Genomic DNA, 22,666 nt, shown 5'->3' with positions numbered 1-22,666 from the left:
TCAACATTAACCCTTCCAAGTCCACAGTCATTTCTTATGCTATATACCATACTATACTAAATAATGGATGGACCGGTTGCTTGGCGATATTCACAGTGAGGTAATTACTCGCACAATTTCAACGGCTAGCATACGTGTGCATTATGTAAGCAATGCACACATCCCCCATGGCTGGGATAGTGGCGATCCTTGAACTAACGCCACTAGATATAAGGCCTCTTCTATTCGCCATTTCTCTGCTCGGCTCAATCGAAGAAAAACTTACATGTGAGCAAGGTTTGAAGCTAGCAAGTATGGTTATACCTCATAAAACTGGTATAACTCACTATTTTACAAACACATGTAATTTGAGGCAGCTCTATTCCAGCGTTGCCGAAATATGCTCTTTTATAATATTTGCTTCATCTATTCGCCATTTGCTAATGGTTAGCGAAAAGAAGCTTCCTGTAGTTATAAATCAGGTGTGATATCACACGATTTGGGTGACCTATCCCCTGCTCCGAGACGAGAGATAAATAGCTCACCGAAACGACGGGACAGTAAATCCATTGTTTCACGAGCTGTATGGCAAGTAGCGCCGTCTTGTTGGAACCAAATGTTGTTGAGATTACGGACCTCAATTTCGGGCATCAAAAAATATTTTATCATGGCGCGATAGCGTTCGCCATTCACTGTTACAATGGTGCAGTCTTGTCTTTGAAGAAATATGGACGGACCCCTATTGGAAAAAGTAGCGCCAATCTGATTACTCTTTACATTCGGTACAATCTAATGCCCCCATAGAGAAGAGGGCACTAGATATTTTTAGATCAAAGTGTATATCTCACATAATACGAGTATATTCATAATACATTTCAGCAAAAATTCCAGATAACGGTTCAAATATGACAAAAATACAAATTTTATGTTGGGCATGGAAATTATTTTACCAATGAAAGCAAAATGGATAGGGAGTTTAAATTTGCGCTAGAAATTGATTTATAATTTCCTTTAAAAATTATAACCCTAACAAAATGTGAATGGTCCCTTGCTGGAACATTCCGATCTAGTTCCTTGATATCGATGAATATGATGTATATATAATATGATACTAGCTTTAACCCGCGGCCCCGCTCGCATAGTGGTAGTTTTGAGGGATTTAGGATATGTAGATAAAACCATTACAAACAATTTCATAGAAAATAATTTTTTATTAATAACCATAATATTACAATCCGTTGCTATGCCTCGTTGAATAAAATCAAAACAGCCAATCAGAAAAATAGCAAGCAAAATTATTTTTATTAATTTTCTATCTCAAACCGTTTTTGAACTTTGCATTTGGGTCATAGTTGAACAGCTTATGCGGGTTATAAAGTCTAGAGTGTGCAATAAATAGTGGGAAATAGGAAAAATTAAGATTTTTTAGATTCAATTTAAGCAAATATTCGATTATTAGTGACGAATGAGAGTGGAGGCGCGGCCTGGGCGCTGTGGGAAGGGAGTTCCATCATAAAAACATGCATATAACCTTCATTGGGTGAAAATATTTTTTTTAAATGGAAATACTTTATTTGCAATCTATCTTAGAATACAGATATTCAGCAAAAGAGATCTTATTACCTAATGACAGCATAGTATTTACACTGGTGCAAAACTACATAGAAAACTATAGAATTTTTTCTTTTTACAATTCTTATGCATATTTTATGTTATTAGATTTAATTTTTACGCGAAAATTGTATAACTTACTTTATGTATAACTTATAGTAGAATTTAAAAATTTATTGGATCATTTTAACAATTTCATATTTAGCTCATTTTTTTTTTTTTTTTTTATTATTATTATTAAATTGACAAATTTAAAGGAATGGCAAGTCTAAGACATGAATGCGCTTTACTCGTCTAATTTCATTGGTTGTGTCCAACAAGCAAATAGCATTTGTGTTTACATGATTTGACAATCGTTCAATGTATCTCTTAGAATATACTGAGATTTCTCTCTTAACAAATGGAATACCTAGATCCATGTGTATGGCTTCGTTTGTGATAAACCAAGGTGCATTAACAAGTGTTCGCAAGGTCTTTGACTGGTAGCGTTGTAAAATCTTCACATTGGACTTACTAGCAGTTCCCCAAAGCTGTATAGATGCTTAGCTTTAATATGATTTTTCCATGTAAGGCGTCGATCAAGATGCATTTCCAAGTACTTGACTGTGTCGCTAGTAGGAATTTGATGACCATTTAAATACACTGGAGGACATTGTTCTCTTCTTAGTGTAAATGTAACATAAGTAGACTTTTCATGATTAATATTAATTTTCCATTTATTGAGCCAAGTTCCCAAAGTGTGTAAGTGATTTTGTAGCAGGGAGGAGGCCTCTGCAGGGCACTCACTAGATGCGAAGAAAGCTGTATCATCAGCAAAAGTCGCCACTTCTACCTTTTCTGTTGTCGGCATGTCGTAAGTAAATATCGTATACAAGACTGGCCCTAAAACGCTACCCTGAGGCACACCTGCGTTGATACTATATATTTCAGATGACGCATCTTGGTGCTTTACATAAAAGTGCCTGTCGCTTAGATAAGATTTAAGCACTAAGTAAAAATGTGCTGGTAAAAGTTTTTTAATTTTAAAGAGTAGTCCCATATGCCAAACTCTGTCGAATGCTTGTTGTACGTCAAGAAAGGTTGCAGAACAGTATTCTTTTCTTTCAATCGCATCTGTAATAACATTCACAATTCTGTGGCATTGTTCTGGTGTGTCATGCCCAACTCTAAACCCAAACTGATGTTCAGGAATGATATTTTGATCCTCAATTACAGGTAACATTCTTTTCAAAAATATTCTTTCGAATATCTTAGAGAATGTTACGAGCAAACTAATGGGGCGGTAGGACTTGACGTTATTTTCAGGTTTGTTTGGTTTTGGGACCATTACTACGACAGCACACTTCCACTGTGTGGGGTAGTGATTTACATTCAAGACATTTGTGTGAGAAACTTTATAGCATTTTGGGAAAATATGAATGTAAAAAATTTTTTACGTCATTCGGTGTTGTCACCTTCATAGTATATAGTAGATGATGAATATACGGTGTATATAATGTGGGCGTATATCCGAATTTCCCCGCCAATTTGTGATTTGCGTCCTGATGTGGCGCCGCTGAACGGCCGAGATTTGTCGTGGCCTGCTGTGGTTCAACTGCTATCAAAAATAATTGTACAATGCCACCAATTATTTTACTGTAATATTACATATTTTATGAAATCTGTGAAAAGATGCTATCAAAAATTAATCAAATGTTTCGTAAAATCAGCGATCATTTACTTGTTTTTCAACATGTTGCTTTGAGAGTTATGGGTTTGGTTAAAGTTATTAAATACAAATTTAATTATTTTCTTAATTTTTCAAAATCTTATAGGCTGTGAAAAATGAAGTTAATGTCCCCTGCGTGAAAAATTTCGTTGAGCTGCTATACGTACAAACATTGGATGCTTCAACAAAGTCGAAACACCGCCTAGCTTTATTTCCTTTAGTCACTTGTTTGCTATGTGTCTCGCAGAAAACATTTTTCCTTTCAAATTGGCATTACTTTTTGGCCATGTGTCTGAGCAATTTAAAAAATCGTGATTCGAAAATGAGCCGGGTAGCACTGGAGTCGCTTTATCGTCTATTATGGGTGTACATGATTCGCATCAAATGCGAATCCAACTCGGCGACACATTCGAGACTACAAAGTATTGTAAATTCACTATTTCCAAAGTAAGTGCTGGACTTTGAAAAAAAAGTAACGATTTCACACAACAAATGTATTTGAATCATTTCATTCCACAGAGGCTCGAAAGGTGTCGTGCCACGTGATACTCCACTGAACATTTTTGTGAAGATCATACAGTTTATTGCACAAGAGCGTTTGGATTTCGCCATGCGCGAGATTGTTTATGATTTACTATGCGTAGGACGTTCAATTAAGGTGAGTAGCGCCGTTAATTGCTGGCTAATATTTTAAATAATTCTTATTCCCTTTGCTTGATTAATTTTAGTTGATTCTAAATCCGGAACGCATGAGCATTGGCCTACGCGCATTTCTGGTTGTGGCCGATTCTTTGCAACAAAAAGACGGCGAACCACCGATGCCACGCACTGTGCCAGTGTTGCCCTCCGGTAATACACTGAGGGTGAAGAAAACCTACATTAACAAAATGCTCACGGATGATACTGCCCGCAGCATTGGCATGTCGACTTATTTTCCGCACGTACGTCGTGTTTTTGTGGACATTTTGCGAGCATTGGACGTACATTACGGTCGCCCATTGATGATGACTAACACGCAAAATCAAAATAAAGAGCCCGACGAAATTCTATCGGGTGAGCGTAAACCACGCATTGATTTATTTCGTACCTGCGTCGCAGCTGTACCTCGTCTTATACCAGAAACAATGACGGCACAGGAGTTGGTGGACTTGCTTTCTCGCCTGACCGTGCATATGGACGAGGAGTTGCGTATATTGACACATCAGTCGTTGCAAACATTGGTAATTGACTTTCCGGATTGGCGTCAGGATGTCGTGCACGGGTACACACAGTTCCTAGTGCGCGATGTCACCGACACTTATCCGCAGTTATTGGAAAATTGTACCAGAATGCTATTTGTATTTCTGAACATTTGGCGTTGTGCAATAAATGTCAATGGCAATGGAAATTCCAGCACGAATGCGCTCAAAACCACAATGATCACTGTCGGTGTTGCAAATGCGCCCGCCGGTGTTGCCAGTAGTAGTGTTGGTGTCGGTGGCGTACCAGTGGCAACTGGCTTAAGTGCCACGATTGCTAGTAAAGACACTGCCACTAGTCAGCTTTCCAGCGCTAGTAATGTAAAGAGCGTAAATACGAATTCAAGTGGTGCTTCGAGTATAACTTCCAGTGGCATGTCTAGTATCACGCAAACAACTGTCATAAATATTGGTGACGCTGCTAAGAAAAATGAAATACCGTTGGTTACCACGCTGCACTTTGTAGAGGGATTTGCACTGGTTCTGCTATGTAACTATCGTCCATTCTTGCGAAAGTTAGCTGCAATGATTCTTAAAGAAGTGAAAAATCTTATGAAAGCGCTTGGTATACCGGAGACCGAACCACCGGTTATCGATGTAATTGACAAGTCTTGTCCACAGGTGAGTTAGAGAGTTTGCCTATAAGCATACTACTGCCATTATACTTAATTTCATGTTTATAGGTTCTTGAGAAGTGCTTACCACATTTGCCACCATCGGAGAAGACAGCAATTCTAAACGCGAATGCTATTGATTTGCAATGGATTGCAGAACGTACGAGTGGCGTATGGTTGGCGGGACTTACAGATGGTAAATTATTAATTTTTGCTAATAATTTTTAAACGTTTGCTAAGTTGGTAAATATTTAGTTTTATTAGATACATCAAAATCATCCACTTCAACGCTCAACCTGTCACAGGGCAGTACATCTGTACATCAGCAGCAACAATTTGATCCCTGGTCTGTGGTGCTGTTTGGTTTCTTGGAGCGTAATCGTATCTTACAGCAGTGCCCCTCCGCCGTTGCGCAAGCCTGGCCTATCTGCTACGCTCGTTTGACCACACTCTACAGTGTGATCGATCCCACGTGAGTGGCTTTGGCTTAAATACGTTCTCTTTGGTAATTCTTGCTTTTATACTTTTCCTTTTCTTTTTGCAGACCTGTTAGTGACAATCGCGCTTCCTTGCTGCGCAGCTCAGCGCCAACAAAGAAAATGCCCACCGAAAGTCAAAAGGATCTTTATTTAAAATTGTGGCGCAATCAAGTTGCTTATGCTATGCGTCTGGTACCACAAATTCCTAGTGTAGCGGTGCGCTGTGCATCGCCTGATTTAAGTTTGAGGTAAGATATCAATTGGCCTTTGTTTTTAATCATAAATCAAAGTACTGTTGTCTGATTATCTCTCGTAACATCGTAACATAACCAGTGGTTGATCGTCCTGTACGTTTTTTATGCATTTAATTTCAATGTGCGGTTATTTTTAATTTTAAATTTTTTGTTCACATAAACATACATAACTAAACATTATTTTTGTTGGATTTTATTTGTGTGCATAGAAAAACAAGATTCATTCTCTTCACCATTTCATTTGTGCACGTCTATGTAATTTTTTATGCTGTATATTTTGAATGTAAGATGTAGTTAAATTGTTTTTTAAACTTTTGGTGGATCCAAAACGTGTGTATACAGTGCTTTTAACACGACATCAAACTTTATAAGTTTTTAAAGCAAAAAAAAAAAAAACAAACGAGTTACAAAGGTTATAGCCTATTTCCACCAATTTAATTTCAAATATCATGTCGTCGAAATAGAGTCTACTCAAACAGCAGATTTAAAGAGATCTTTGTATTAGGTACGGTGCACCAGATAGAGCTAGCTACAGACATGTCAAAATATTGCAATATACCTACACAGTGAGGCATTAATGCTCTCCGTCAAGAAGCGCAATAAAATGCTAAGCAAGCGGTTTCTCCTTGGGTGTTAGCGAGGGTGTCGCCTCTGCAGACACTTACTAGAACCTGAGTCGCCTCTCAGGCACGTCAGGAAGCATCTCTTCAACTAGTGTGACAAGATTCAGGACAAAAAGCATTTACAACTACTGGACCAGACAGTATACAGACAAACACTAAACGACATTCATCGGGAGGCACTTACCAACTTCCTAAACTGCCGACCTCTGAGTGCCGTCATCGAAGTCCAACCACCACCTATTACATACGAAGAGCTTCAGCCGCCCCGTGAGACCCGTGGTAGCAGGTTAAACTCGTACATCTCTAAAATCGACCCCGACATACCCAACAAATGTCCAACATGTGAAGGCACTCCGCACAACACTAACCACGTTTTCACATGGCCCACCAAACCTACTCACTTAACACCTCTTAACCACTTAACCTCTGGACCCAGCAAGGCACATCGCACGACATTAACCACCTTTTTACATGCCTCATCAAACCTACTCACCTAAAACTCCTTTCCCTCTGGACCCAACCTGTCGAAACAGTACGTTTCCTGGGTCTACCCTTAGATGAAGACGACCGGTAATCACATCGCATTGACTGGGCTTAGTAAGCTGCCACAACAACAACAATAACTTTGATTGTGTTGAAAAATATCGTATTTCCATGCAAAATATAATTGTGAATGTATAGTCAAATTTATTCTTCTTATGATTTGAAAAATATAGTTTCGATAAAAACGCATCAAAACGAAAACCTTCGGTACGGTACGCATCGCACTTAGAGAAGATGCACTAAAATTAAAAATAGTATTTACATAGATATTAGAGCATCTTTTAATAAAAAAAATTCACAATTTTTTTGAAATATTTGGAGTTATCCATCTTTTGTTTGTATAATTTTGTATAACTGCGGATCTGGGTGCAACTGGAACATCTTTTAAAAATGTTAAAATTTGTGGCACGGCTATCTTTTTTAACATAACATTTTCTGCTGCACCAACAAAGTTGAATCAACTCTATTTTGAAATAAAGTTTCGGTACAACAAAACTTCCACTGGAATTTGAACTTTTAAAAGTGCTGCTAACCCACATTTAGGCGTAACCTACAAATTAAGGAACGGTGGAAATATGCTTTTAGAATCACATAAAAGTTAAGAGGTGTATTATTTTATTATACCTACATATGTTACTTATGCTGATTTAGCGTTTTCAATAATGTTTTATACCGGGGAAGATGAGTGAACTAAGCTGCTGTCTATCCGTCCGTCTGTGCAAGAGATAACTTGAGTGAAAATCGAGATATAGGGAGGGTTGCTATTTAAAATAAATTTAATCAGCTAAAAACACGTACGAGGTCTGTTAAAAAAATAAGTTAAATTTTCAAATTTCTCGGGCTACGTACATTCCATGTTGGTACACTCGTCTCGAAGATATGTTCACGACTTTAGCAATATAATGTTTAGTTTGTTTGTGAGTGGCATAAATAAGACAAGTGTTTTGCGTGGGCGGCGATTTTCTGCTATCGACTCCTTCACTGAGACGATTGGGCTTTGGGGTCGATGCCATAACCATATACCCATGATTCGCCACCAGTTATGAACCTTTTAAGCACATCTAAATCATCGTTGACGTCATTGAAGTCACATATTTCTAATTAAGAAAAGATTCGTCAAAGGAAGCTAGGTATTCAAGTTGCTCTTGGTTAAAATAGGCAAAAAAAGTCGTTGATCACTAACGCCTTTCATATATCGATAGATTTGAGATGTGTACACAAGTTTTTATTTTAGCAACTAATGAAAATTGTGGCAATCGCTTTTTTCTCAATGTATAGGGTGGGCCATGTAACATTTGCTATTTGAATCGGCTATAAAAAAAAAAACTAATCAATATTTTTTCAAACTTTTTGTTTTTATTTTGAAGATTGAACATTGTCATTTATGAATGAAAAATAATACCTTTCAAATGACTGCCACGACTGGCTTTACAGTAGGCCATTCGATCAACCCAATTTTTAAGCACATTTTCGATTGTTTGGGCTCCAATTTCATGAATGGTAACTTCGATTTCGTGTTTTAAAGCATCAATCGTCTCTAGATGGTTCGCATAGCATTTGTCCTTAACGGCTCCTCACAAAAAATAGTCCAACGGGCTTAAATCACAGCTCCGAGGCGGCCAATTGATATCGGAATTTCGGCTGATTATTCGGTTTTCCAAAACGGTAGCCAAAAGTTCGAGTGTAACTTTGGCAGTGTGACAAGTTGCACCGTTCTGTTGAAACCAAATGTCGTCCATGTCATCCTCTTAAATTTTTGGAAACAAAAACTCGTTGAGCATGTCACGGTAACGCTCACCACTTGCTGTAACCGCGCCTCCTCGCTCATTTTCGAAAAAAAATGGCCCGCCGATGCCGCCAGACCAAAAACCGCATCAAACAGTGACTCGTTGTGGACGCATTTGCTTCTCTACAGTAACGTGTGCATTTTCTGATCCCCAAATCCGTCAATTTTGCTTATTGACGTAGTCACCGATGTTAAAATGAGCTTCATCGGAAAAGAAGAAGAAGACTCACCACTTTGGAAATAGGTTTTCAATATTTCCCAATTTTGTTCAAGCGTATAGCGTCCCATTTCGTAAATGTCAAACCTTTAAGTAAATTATGAACACATTTGACATGTCATTTGTGTTACCATTTAAAAAAAAATCGGTGGTTCAAAAAGCAAACGCTATATAGCCCACCCTGTACAATGTAAAGTATAAATAGTTTGCAATTTAAAATGGGCAAAATCGGTCAATAACCATACTTTTTTACACATTATTTTCGTTTAAGAAATTGAGCAAAATTTTATATTTCAATAATCTATAAGGAGAAATTACTATATATTGGTTTAAAGTATAATTAACACAAAAAAAAGTGGATTCTCTAAAAAATTTTGAAAATGAACAAATTAAATTTTAATTTTGAAATATATTTGTGTTTTTTAAAAACTACTTTATTTAAATCAAAATAGGTACATGCATGACTTTTGGTTTCGTCTAATAATTTGAAAAATAACGAAGTCGAATAATCATGGTTTCTCCCCATATAATAGGTATTTCAAAATACGCCAAATTTGCACAGCCTTAGGTGTAGGCTGGCAAAATACTTGCATATATTTTAATGTAATTCGTGTATAATTCCACCTCACTTACGTTACATATACAAAAATATTCACCGGCTATGTGTACCTATAAAGTCTGGTTTTGACCTCACTCAGACATTTCCATAAATTTTTACAATTTAATTATTTTTATTATTAATTATACTTTTCTAATTCATCTCTTGGGCATGAGTAAAATTTTATATTATTATCTGTTGCTTTATCAATGTATAAATATATCTTTTTGGCACTTAGCAATTAAGTTTTACTCACTTCATACATTTCCACTTAATGTTGGGATTTTGTAATTCAAGCTTTAAGACTTTATTTAATATTATAACTTAATTTGCTTTTTCTCACACTACTTGTATTCTATGTAATATGTTCGGTATAAATTAGATACATAAATAAATTCCCTATCGTTGCATTCTACCATGAAACATGACCCGAACATACTTGTGCTCTAAGGGCAAACTCGATACAAGTTGTACACATAACATCGTCATTAATCAATGATTCCCTTCATTTTAAAGAAGTGCCGCAGCATTTCATGTTTTTTTTTTATAACAAACACGACAGTCTTTCGGCATGAAGACTCTTCATGTCCATGTACAAACAAAAAAAAAAGCCTCAACAAATCAATTCATTAATAATTTTAGTCTACAAGATCAATCGGACTCACGGTCTCTATCCGATTCCTTGGATAACATACCGTCGAACGTGTTTGGACCAGAAGGGATTGTTACACGCTTTACACTGCCGCTATCTTATGGCCGTAAGGAGGCACGACAGAAACGACTTGGGTAAAATACACACTATAGAGAAAAAAAAACTAAATTTTCTTCCTGTAAGGGAGTCTTTGCCTTTAGTTTCGATGGACATGTAAATGTTTATAGTTGATTTCTTTAGTAAATTTCCAATATAATAAGTAATTAGATTTTTTTTTTTGTTATTATTAAATGTTCTAAAAAGCCCAAGTATCTAATTGTTAGTTTTAGTAATAACTTAGTATTGTAGTAAATTCTTATTGCATTTTAAACAACGTATTTTATGTGTAATAGTAAGTTTTCAATGCTAGTCTTGTGTTTGAGAGAAGAAATTGTAAAATTATTTTAAACCTTGCTTAATACAATATATGTGTGTGTGTGATGCCGCTGCTTATGCGAATGTGCTTATAGTTGGAATTCTCGTATTTGTTTAAAAAAAATCGTATGTCAAATAATGCTATAGAAAAAAGAAGAAAATGCTAGTCAAATAAATGGTATTGATAGCTTCATATGTACTTCTGAGCACTAATTGCTTGAAATCAATTAGGGGGCGTCCATAAATTACGTGAGATGTTTAAGGGGGGAGGGGGTCGAATCAAATCTCATCTAATCTTACGTTGGAGAGAGGGGGCGGTCTCGGCAAATATGACGCAATTTTTTTTTCTGATTGAAACAAAAAAAATTATACTATTTTGGTCCATTATCCAGATTGTACATGCTTAAGATTTAATCTTAAGCGTAATCGTAGTATGATTAAGATCATTCACTAATTCGTTCGAAAGAAAATAATTTCATTCATACTTCGACATTATACATTACTACTGTCAAACCACCATATTTGTCTTATACCAAATATCTCAATTTAATCTGAATTTACGGTACAGTGCAGCCCGTCGTTTGTTTTCGCGCCTCTATCAGCCGAACGCGCGACTCGATGAACAAGAGCGTACGAGCTGAGTGGCAGCGACAATCGGACAGGTTCCAACCTTCTTTGTTTAGAGAGAGCCAATATTTACTCCAGGTACATTGCAGTTGATTCATATCAAATTTTTATGCGTGCCTATTTTATTATTTTTTTAGTTTTTTAACGAGCGCGAATGTCAACAAATTTTTATTAAGAGTTACAAAGGGAAATTGTTTTTAATTTTTTTAGGTTGTGAAATGCGATTATCAGAACTGCTGCAGCCCACGCCGGAATGATCTGCATATGATTCTTCACGACCGTTTTCTGCCACCTCCATACCCTATCACTAAGGTTGACGGAAAGTCATTTGCTCTATTTCTAATACGCCTACCGATTCAACCGCTGAATGCCTTTATCAGCACGCCTTATGATCTCTATTTCCCAAGTATACGTGATGATTTAGAGAAAATATGCTGCAGTACATGCGGTATTTACTTCGCATCTATCACAAGAGCTGCAGAGCACAGGCGAGTAGCTCACATTGCACCAGCTAAGCAAGCGCGTATGTACCACTGTACACTGCATGCAAAGTGCGACCCTCACGGATTGTCGCAAGACGAGCTAATGAGTTACTGTGCGCAAGCGTCAATGGCTAGATTAGAACGAAGTTGAAGGAGCAGATGATTTTACTGAAAATCATATGGACATGTTGGTCCCAATAGTGGGACCCACTAAATTTTGCTACGGCTGCGGAAATGATCAAATCCAACACTAACACGCGAAAGTAAACAGAAAAATGAAGCTGTCCATTTGCTGCCAAGATGGTAGCAGTGCGATAGCGGCATGAAAAAATGCTACGTTGCTGTGCTGTGAAGATCTGCGCAATACAAAAACGCAGCAACAGCAAAAGGAAAGTAAGAAAATTCCACTGTTGCTTCTGCTGTCGCTTTGCTTTTGTTCAGATTTCTGAACAGCTATCAACAGCTGCCATGTGAATGTATGCTCGAAAAGTAACTGCAGTAATTAAAAAAACTGTGCTCTGCTGTTCCTACATACATAGCTTTGGCCGTTAAAGTAACAGCACGTACGAATCGTAACGAGAATTTGAAAATGCGCTCCCACTAAACTGTTTAAAATTTCACAGTCAAGACTACAGAACAGCAAATTGAAACTCACATTTCAGCTGAGATGCGAGTTAGCTGTAGACAAAGCAAAGCCACAAAAGTTTTTGAAAAAGGATATTTTCCAGTGCTGTTTCTGCTATGTTAGCAGTTTTTCAAACATTGTTACTGCAGTTAAGCCGTAACATTTCGAACTAGCCTCCTCATGGTGTCTTCTATTATGTCAACTAACGATTACCATATATTTCTGCTTTCTAGCATGCCCTTAGCAAGTGTTTATAAGTTATAGTTCTTTTTAAATATATTTATATGTTGTGAAGCTTGCCTTTTTGAAGTTATTTTTTGTGCATTCCACTGAATCAGCATTTCAGATAAGGGATGCAGCGGTAGGACGAGTTTTTTGTCGATGTCAGTTCTAAGGCATATTTACTTATACGGAAGATCGGTCGATACCGCTTTCAATAAACCACTTCTGCATTCTCAATGTTCTTGTAGGGCGATGATCCTCATGGGTAGTCATGGTGTAAATTTAACTGTGGTACGAGAATATGTTCTGTTTCGACCGGCTCGGCCAAGACGGAGGGAGATGTTACATGAGTTTGGTTTGGGTGGACATGGGAAGGGTTCGGAGTCTATTCTTTTAGTATTTATGCTGTGGTCCATTCTGGATAGGTAGGACTTTCATCTGGTACAATATTTGAAATGTAAGTTTGGCAGACTTACGTCGGTTTTGCAAGGTAATTCGAGCTCGTCGTCTGTAATGGCTGGGTGTTAGTATCCGATTCTGGTATTCATGGGACGAGGGTTGATGTAGATGATAATTGACTCTCAATGCATGCCGCTGATAGTTTGACGGTTTGCCCACATATAACTGAACTTCGTTTTTTAGCTCAAGGAGGTAGCTAGGGATGGCTCGACTTCCGGTAGATGTCAATATAAACTAATTGCATAACATTATATTATGTTCTTTGATGGGAAGCATAAGAGTTTCGTTGCGGGGGTGGTGGCGACAACGAAACTGCAATTTTCTGAGGCATACGAAGAATCTTCCACTACGTTCGACTAGCTCTCGCAGACCAAATCGGAGCCCGTAGTTTAAGACTGGCTAGCTGATCGCTTTATCTGAAGCTAATTGCTTTTAGTTTCTGCTAATTTCCGCCGAATGCGAATACCCAAAAATATACCATATTAGTCTGGCGAAAGCCGGGCAGCTCTAAGCTATCTCTATCTTCGAAACAAGGTGTACACAGTGGGTCATCAATGATGCCTATGGTGACCATATGTTGACCCCATGAACTGTGACTTGTAATTAGTTTTATCAAGACTCCTGTACCTGAGAAGGTATTTTGTTATCACCCTGTCAGGCCTTTTCGAAAAATACTTGGGTGTTTTGCAGGTGTCAATAGGAGCTTATTATTTTCGTTAATCGCTAACCACTTATTTATATACCGAACTGATAATCAATGATTAAGTTCTTGAAACATTTACATAGCTGGTTGAGCACTAGCTTCGCATTCTGTCTGTTTGTCTTGACAAGTATCTATCAGGGTTAGTCCTCTCAAAATTAGCTCGTCCACAGGCAATTATTTAGTAGTTTTCCAAAAGATATTTTCTAAAATTCACAGCTGTTAAACTGATAGTATGCTAAACAATTGTTTCAGGCCAAAGCATAATGGCAATCCATGCGTTTCCTCGGTTGGAATTGTGCCCTTGCATATCAACAATAAACGGTTGAATATTTCCACCTAAAAATTGTGTTTCCCAAGCCCTGTCAATTGTCACTGCATGTTATATTTTCGTATACTCAGCTGAATTCTGTAAACAGGAAAGGAAATTCATAATTCCATCGCATAATCAAAAAAAGCAGAGTTCGACCCTTGAAGATTTCAATTTGTATATCTGCTGCTTAGTAATTGCTCCGGAAGGCATTAAAGTAGTATCCAGATGATGTTCCTAGAAGACCTGAACATGAGCGTCGAGAAGCCATTGCATTCTCAGAGGATGAAAGTTTATAGCGGTTAGAGCGGTGGCATCATTGGCACATTTTTCTTTGAAAATGTTACTGGAAACACCATTTCGGTCAACCGTGAGCGCTTCAGAGGCATGATAAATGATTTTTGGGATCGGATATTGCAGATGTAGACTTGGACGATATTTGATTTCAGCAGGAATGCGCGCTATGCCATACAACCGATGCCACTATCGATCTTTTACGCGCCAAGATCGGCAATCGTGTTATCAGCCGTTTCGGCGATGTCAAGCCGAGAATAATGTGAATGTTCGCTCCTTCGAATAAACTAAGAATATACTGAAAAAAAAAAATTAGTTTAGAACCTATGTGGATCATCCTGTGTTTCATCGTACTCGAAATATAATTTCAGGCACCAGTTAACGTTAAAGACCTGCTAATCCTGCTATCGTTACAACTGGCTGCCTCAATGTTTCAGTTACGATTTTTTTTGTCGCGCTTATTGAAGCATCAACGAATGAAAACTTATGCCTAAGACAATTGTTATAGTAAATAAGATATGTCTAGGACTATGTTAGTCATTTATATGTCATATATCCTTATACAAGGTGAAGTCCAAAATAAACAAGACTGGTGCCATCTTTTTAATGAGTTAGTGCGTTGGAAGTTACATCTCTAGCTGACTTCTAGTGAAACCTTGGTAGCATTCGGTTCAGTGGAAGCGTAATTATTGCGTCTAAAGTGTCAGTATGTTTGTGTCATCGGTACAAAAATGAGTTTCGACCAAAGGGTTAATATCAAATTTTGTTTTAAAATCGGTAAAACGTTTACCGAAACATTTGAATTGCTGAAAAAATGGCGATGATTGTCTATCTCGATGATTGTCTATCTCGTGCCAGTGTTCATGAGTGGTTTACACATTTCAGAGATGGTTGTGAGAACATAAATGACAATGAACATACGGGCCGCCGAAAATCAGTAATCACCGAAAATCCATCGAAATTGTTTGTAAATTTATCAAGAATGAACCGAAATCCTCGTTGACATTCATGGAATCGGAGTTGAATATCTCCAAAACATCAATTTATTACATTTTAACTGATCATTTGGGCTTACGAAAGGTCTGTGCACGTTTCATTCCGCACAAGTTAACTGAGGACCAAAAATTGCTCAGAATTCAACATTCGAAAGACCTCATTAAAGCGACGAGAAAAGACAAGAACTTCCTTTACAATATTGTAACTGGTGATGAAACGTGGTGTTTCCAACATGAACCTGAAACTAATCGTCAAAGTGTGGATTGGAAGATCCCAGTCGAGTCACCACCCAAAAAATCGCGTTTGTAGAAGTCAAGAATCAAGTCGATGCTCATTTGTTTTTGAGATTCCAAGGGAATTGTCCACAAGGAGTTCGTGCCGACGGGCCAAACCGTCAATGCAATTTTCTATCTTGGCGTTTTGAAGCGTTCGTTGCATCACATTCGTCGAATTCGCCCTGAATACCGCGAAGGAGGAAGCTGGCGCTTATTGCATGATAATGCGCCATCTCATCGATCCACTCTTGTGACTGAATATAAGTGGCGTTTTAACCATCAATCACTCACCGTATTCCCCTGATATGGCTCCCTGTGATTTCTACCTATTCGGAATGTTGCATTTGGCCATTAAAAAGGAAAACGTTTTGTGTCCGTAGAGGCCATCTAAAAGGCTTGTACCGACATCCTGAAGGACATTCCGGATTCTGATCAATGACCTGAAACACTCTTTCGAAAAGCTTTTAGATCGCGCAAAACAGTGTATCGAAGCCAGAGGGGACTATTTTGATTAAATAAACTCGAAGTTATCACAACAAAGCTCCTGTCGTGTCTATTTTAGCTCATTCTTGTTTTTTTGGACTTCACCTTGTATATGAATTGAACTTTATAAACTTTCCTACTTTTAACAACTATTAAGAAGAGTATACTTGTTTTAAGGCTTGTGAAATATGGTTTGCTTTCTCCTTTTTTAGTTTGGTACTTTTTCGAAAAAATAAACCCTTTATACTTATTAGCATGTAATAATTGAGTAGAATAATAGTTGTTGTCAAAGTAGTTGACCAGTATTTATATTAAAAGCTTTCTGTGCTTCCACACTCACGCCCTACTCTACGCACTTACTTAATAATTAAAATGTACAATAGTTTTACTTTTTCTTGGAAGAATTATTCTTGTTACGATATTATGCTTTCTTATAATAATTATAATATACAAACTGCTCAAGTAGTGGCAAACTTGGTTAATTAATTTTTGGAATCGCCGATTTCGTGTTAATTTTTAAGAATTTTTGGTTGTCTTAAATTCAATTGAATCGCTGCATTTTAGTTAGCTGAGTTTAGTGATTATTCCAATGCGCTAAAACTAGTATGAACGTTTGCCTTAAAAAAATAAAAAGATAAAATAATAAAATGCCTTTAAAGCTACTCGTTTGGTTCCAGTTAAAAAAAAATCATTTGGACAGTTTTTTTGCCACCGATTTAAACGAAGCAGGAAGAAGATTCAATACATATATAGACTTAATATAAAATCATATAAATATTAGCTAATGCTATTTAAATCATTTTTCGTTTCTCCGCACGTGCTCTTTCAGCTCATCCCCTGATTCGTTAAACGCCGACCGTAGTGATAAATCTGTTATGGGTTCAGCATCGCCTCAAGCGCTCTATAAGCTGGTTGTGCCTCTGCTGCGTTGCGAGGTGGCTGACGTGCGTGATGCGGCCGTAAATGCACTTGGAATGATAAATCACGAAGCCCTGAAGTAAGTAAAATTTGAATTTAATAAGCTTTGTAGTAAATGCTGCCAAGAATGACATAACTCAAAATATGTCATAAAAATATTTAAAAGGAGGTAACAATATAAAGACTGGGCTTTTTGACATGAAGTTAAATTCGCAATACTTGTATCCCTTTCAGTCGGTCTTGAAGTAGCAATTGTGTTTGAATTTGTTACAAATTTGTTTGTATGTAAAGTCGAAAAGTATGACCGATCTTAGTCGATTGTGCGTTTCTTTCCCTATACATTCTGTCAAAAAAGTACCGGGAATTGTTCAATAAAACACAAAATAATTGTTTAATCATCAAAAATTATTTTGTCTCCTTCAAAATAGGCTCCATTCGATATACCAATTTAAGTTTTGTCGAAAGGAAAAAGTCGCAGGGGATTAAATCCGGTGCATACGGTAGTTGTTCGATGATATTTGTCGAGTTTTTGGTCAAAAAAGTGCTCACAATATGAGACGATGTGTTATCATGACGCAAGATCCATAAGTTTTCTTTCCACAAATTGGGCAGTTTCCTACGCACATTCTCTCTCAAACGTCGCATAACTTCCGAATAATATTCTTTATTTGCCATAGAATCATTTGGAACGAATTTCGAGTGCACAATACCATGATAATCAAAGAAAACGAGTAAAACGAGTGGTTTGCATGTCAAACTCATATACCTACTTCTCATCACCTATTATGATGCGCTGGATAAACGTTGGGTCCGAACTCAAGCATGTCTTAAAACACCTCCTCCGATGAATTTTTTTAAAAGAAATTCAACTCTCTTTGAACGATTCGCACAGCCACGCGTCTAATGCCCAATTGATGGTGTAAATTGTTGCGAATTAATTCGTGAGACACGCTAACATTTCTTTTGACTTTGTCGACGTTTTCATCCGTTGAAGATATTGATGGGCGACCAAATCTTCTACGACTTCTCGGCCCTCTGCAAAAGCCTTATACCACTCATAGACCCGTGTTTTTGATAAAACGAAACATGCGTAAGCTATTTAAACCAACTGTTCAAAAAGATAATAGCTAAAAAATCACCCTTTATAACGCGCCTTTTTTCAATGAACAATTCCTGATATTTTTTGACAGTATTATATCTTAAATACGCCATTTCGATCATTAAAGTACCTCTACTTCACAATTTTTTTACATCATCCTGGTTTTTGTGAAAATGTGGCATGCAAGTAAGTTGAGATATTTTTTATAAATTCTAAATTTAGATGTGAATCATTGTAATAAAAACTATATTTTAAATTAAAATTATTATATTTATTGAAAAAAAAAAAAATTATTGTAATTTTCTTGTGAACTTTTATAAAATGCGAAAATTTTAGTAGCCCTCAAATATTATAAAGGATGACGACAGACCTAATTAAGAGTCTAATTTTGTTTCAAGTTCATAAAAAAATTTATTGGCCAAAAATTGTAAAATTACAGCTACTTTAGCCATGGGTCTGAAAAGGTTATTAATACCGACTGTTACATCCGCGTTCATGTTGAATTTCAAGAACAATAAAGATTTCGGGAGAGCTCAACTTTGTATGTAACCTATCTACGGCTCCACCCGCAGCGTGTTTTTGATTTAGGATAGCCACACTCGAGCACACCAACTTTTTGTTTGGTATAAATTTTCTTTACATTAATAAACAACAATCACTTAGTGTTCGCTGGTCTATGTAAACTTATTTTCTTACTAAATTCATTCGTATCTTTGGCAAAAGGTTTCAAATTTGGTAACATCTGAGTGCAATATCCAGTATAGTAACTAAAATTCAAATCGCTTGAAGCTTAAGTATTAAATTTACTTTTTTACACTTCTGGGCATTGCAGCATTACAGCTTTGTGCAGACAATTGTTTTTGCAATTATAACTTTCTACTTCGATCGCTCCTCTTTCGAATTTGTGATTCGCAATTCTGCAGGCCAGCTCTGTTTTTAGACATTCTGTACATACGCCCTAACCATCTTTTTCTTTGACTGTTTTTTATCATTGGATCGAGCTCGTCATTATATCTGATTCGATATGATCCGTCACCTCGTCAAAAGGGAACATATGCTTTTCGTAGTGCCTTTCTTTTAAATCTCGGTACATATTTGGGCGGTGTGTGCTGCATCAAGTATGAATACATCGCAGGGCTTTATAAAGGGGGATCAGATTGGAGCTACTTTTCCCAATTGTGTTTGACAGTTCTCGCGTGACTGCTGTCAAATTAAATAAAAATTTTTTTTCAGTATTCATTGACATTTCATCATGGAGACCTTACGTCTGAACAACGATTAGAAATCGTACAATTTTTAATTCGTATTAGGACAATCGACGTACTGTGAAAAGTGTTCATCGCTGGCTCAGGCCAACTTATGGTGCACAGCGATGAGATCCATTTTGGCTGAAGAGCAACCCGTAGTCACTCAAGAGTAGCCATAACATCCATTGAAAACAACCGTTTGGTGCGGCCTATGGGCTGGAGATGTGATCGGCTCATATTTCTTCAAACACGAGGCTGGCGAACGCTATCACGCCAGAAATTGAAGTTCGTGATCTCCACAACATTTGGTTGGATTGGCGTGTGATATCACACCTTTTGTTTGTGTGGGTGTTTAAAGCCTAAATGCTTTGTGGATAAACCAGTTTCCATTGAGTGATTGGAAGCCAACATTATTAAAGTTATTAACGAGATACCAACCGAAGTCCTCCAGCGAGCCATTCAAAATTGGTGTTTACGGGTGGCCGAATTACGCCACATTTGCGGCTAACATTTGAAAGGGATTATCTAAAAAAATAAATGTTATGAACGGTTCTACACAAAAATGATAAACATTGCCCAATCAATTTGAATTTTCTTCATTTTATTTCAATTTCATTTTCAATACCCCTAAATTGATCACACAAGAAGCAAGCTCATTAAGGTCAGCCTAAGGGCTTCTTATTAAGGCAAACATTTATTAGTCGCCTGCATATAATAGGTTAGGTTAGGTTAGCCTGGTTGGCAATAACCCGCGCATAGACCTTTTGGTCCCTAGCGATACCAGATGGAGACCGACCTCTATGAATACCTGAAGTAGACATCATGTAGGATGTCAGCGCTTTTGGCGAATCTAATTAGGGCTAGGAGCTCCGCTTTTGAGACGTCTTCCAGACCCTCAAACAGTGGGGCTCCCAGGCATTTTAGTCGCGTTTTTAATAATGCCGGACAAGCGCACAGAAGGTGTTCTAAAGTCTCCTCAACATCCTCTCTGCATTTTCTGCATTTGTCCGTGTTAGCAATCCCTATCTTGTACGCATATGCAGCCAATAGATTGTGGCCTGTTAGCATACCTATGATAGTTCTGCATTCCTTTCGCGAGAGCGTAAGTACGAATGGAGTCAGTTTTTTGTCGTTAGTTCTACACATGACTTTTGCTGTTTTGCATGTGGTCAAGTTATTCCACCTAGCTTCCACTTGCCTTTTCATGTGGTCGTCCATTTCGTTGTATATTGTGTTTAGCGGTTTTGGTATGTCGTTCTCTTGTTCAAATGGTAGTCTCACAGCACTTTTTGCTATCTCATCTACTATTTCGTTCCCCATAATGCCTTTGTGACCAGGTACCCAGTAGATATGCAGCCTATTGTTTCCGGCTAGCCTTTCTATGGCCTCCCTGTTCCGTCGAACATTTTTGGACTTAATACAATATGAGCTTATTGCTCTTATTGCTTCTTGACTGTCCACGTATATATTAATTGTTGAGTTCTTTCTTGTTCTAGGGTAGGCTAGCTCCGCGGCCTTCCCCACAGCAAAAACTTCCGCTTGGGAAATACTGCTGTGGTCTGGCAACTTGATAGGCTGCCTTATTCCTAGTTTTGAGCAGTAAATACCCGCTCCCACTCCGTCTGGAGTTTTCGAGCCGTCTGTATAGATGTGAAAAGTTCTATGGCCAGGCTTCATGCCTTTGTGCCATCCCTCCACTTCAATTGTAGTGCGAAACCTTCTCTCCTAATTAAAGTACGGAGTCACGTAGTCCGTGCCACCTGAGCTCCACTTTCCTATTGAGCTGTGACCGAAGGTTCTGCAGGTGAATACCCCCGCAGCCATTAGCCTCCTCGCGGATTTCGCTGCCAGGTTTTCCGCCATAAGGTCAATAGGTGGCATGCTGAGTATCATTTCCAGCGCCGCCGTTGGAGTGGTCTTCATCGCTCCTGTTATGCACAGAGCAGCGAAGCGTTGAATCCTTTCTAGCGGCATTAAGTATGTCAGTTTTTTTGTCGCAGTCCACCATACTAAGGTTCCATACAGCAATATCGGTCTGACTACTGCTGTGTAGCACCAATGCACTAGAGAGGGTGATAGACCCCAAGTAACGCCCAGCATTCTTTTACATGCGTACAATGCATTACTGGCCTTCTTCACCCTCGCCTCAACGTTGTGCTTGCACAGCAATTTGCTGTCCAGTATTACTCCGAGGTACCTCGCATAGTCTTTGAGAAGTAGTTCGTTGTTGCCTAGCTTCGGTAGGTTCCACGCCGGAACTTTGTACTTCCTGGTAAAAAGTACCATGTCCGTTTTTCCGGCGTTTATCCCTAGCCCTGCGCGAGATGCCCATTGGTGTATCGTTTTGAGAGTGTTGTTCATCACATTACTGACGGTGTCCCGTAACTACTATAGCTATGTCATCGGCATATGCCACTAGTTTAGGTGCCCCTCCGTCAAGTTTCTTAAGAATTTCATTTGCTACAAGTAACCATAATAGCGGTGATAGTACCCCACCTTGCGGAGTACCTCTGCATGCATATTTGGTGACGCTCGCATCGTTCCACTCCGCTTTTATCTTTCTGCTAGCTAATAGCTGCCTTATCCATAGATAAACCGCGGGTTGCACATTAAGTGACTCTATGCTATTTAAAATAGCATCTTTTGTCACGTTGTTAAAGGCTCCTGATATATCTAGAAATACTCCTAGAGCATACTCCTTATATTCTAACGCCTTTTCTATGTTTAGTATAAGTGAGTGAAGTGCAGTTTCAGTGGATCTGCCTTTAGTGTAAGCATGCTGCGCCTTGGATAATTCGTCCGGCGCAATTGGGTCTCTAATGTATGTATCTAAAATCTTCTCTAACGTTTTCAGGAGAAATGAGGTCAGACTAATGGACCTGTATTCCTTTGAGTATAGACGGTTGCTTTTTCCCGCTTTTGGAATAAACACAACTCTCGCTTCTCTCCACAATACAGGAACCTCAGGCATCCCCTGAATATCGTTCTTAACCATGGTACTACAAGATGGCTTGCCTTTTGGAGCATGGTGGGAAGATTCCATCCAGTCCTGGCGATTTATATGGGTCGAAACTTTGTATAGCCCATTCTATTTTGTTGTTTGTAATTATGTTCGTCGGGATTTCGTGCACAATATCTCCTCTAGGTTCGAGATCTGCAGTATCCGCACACCCTGGAAAGTGTGTACTGACTAGGTCTTCTAGAGAGTCCTCA

At 38.1% G+C, this 22,666-nt stretch overlaps 1 protein-coding gene across 3 annotated transcripts in view; it reads left to right on the top strand.

Annotated features, from left to right (window-relative positions):
- LOC128859990 (protein furry-like) overlaps nt 1-22,666 on the top strand; it is a 67,888-nt gene that overhangs the window by 21,471 nt on the left and 23,751 nt on the right. For 2 of the 3 annotated variants that reach the window (XM_054097183.1, XM_054097182.1), the window contains exons 4-11: nt 3,405-3,745; nt 3,818-3,956; nt 4,027-5,157; nt 5,220-5,346; nt 5,406-5,622; nt 5,695-5,877; nt 10,293-10,436; nt 17,019-17,186. In XM_054097183.1, the coding sequence (XP_053953158.1) occupies nt 3,405-3,745; nt 3,818-3,956; nt 4,027-5,157; nt 5,220-5,346; nt 5,406-5,622; nt 5,695-5,877; nt 10,293-10,436; nt 17,019-17,186 (2,450 nt within the window). The remainder of the gene's footprint in view (nt 1-3,404; nt 3,746-3,817; nt 3,957-4,026; nt 5,158-5,219; nt 5,347-5,405; nt 5,623-5,694; nt 5,878-10,292; nt 10,437-17,018; nt 17,187-22,666) is intronic. The other variant, XM_054097184.1, reaches the window with a different exon arrangement.

Source organism: Anastrepha ludens, chromosome 4 (assembly GCF_028408465.1).
Source record: "Anastrepha ludens isolate Willacy chromosome 4, idAnaLude1.1, whole genome shotgun sequence".
In the NCBI taxonomy this organism is placed as follows: Eukaryota; Metazoa; Arthropoda; class Insecta; order Diptera; family Tephritidae; genus Anastrepha; species Anastrepha ludens.
The sequence above is the reverse complement of the archived record's forward strand: the minus strand, read 5'-3'. Positions and strand labels throughout refer to the sequence as shown.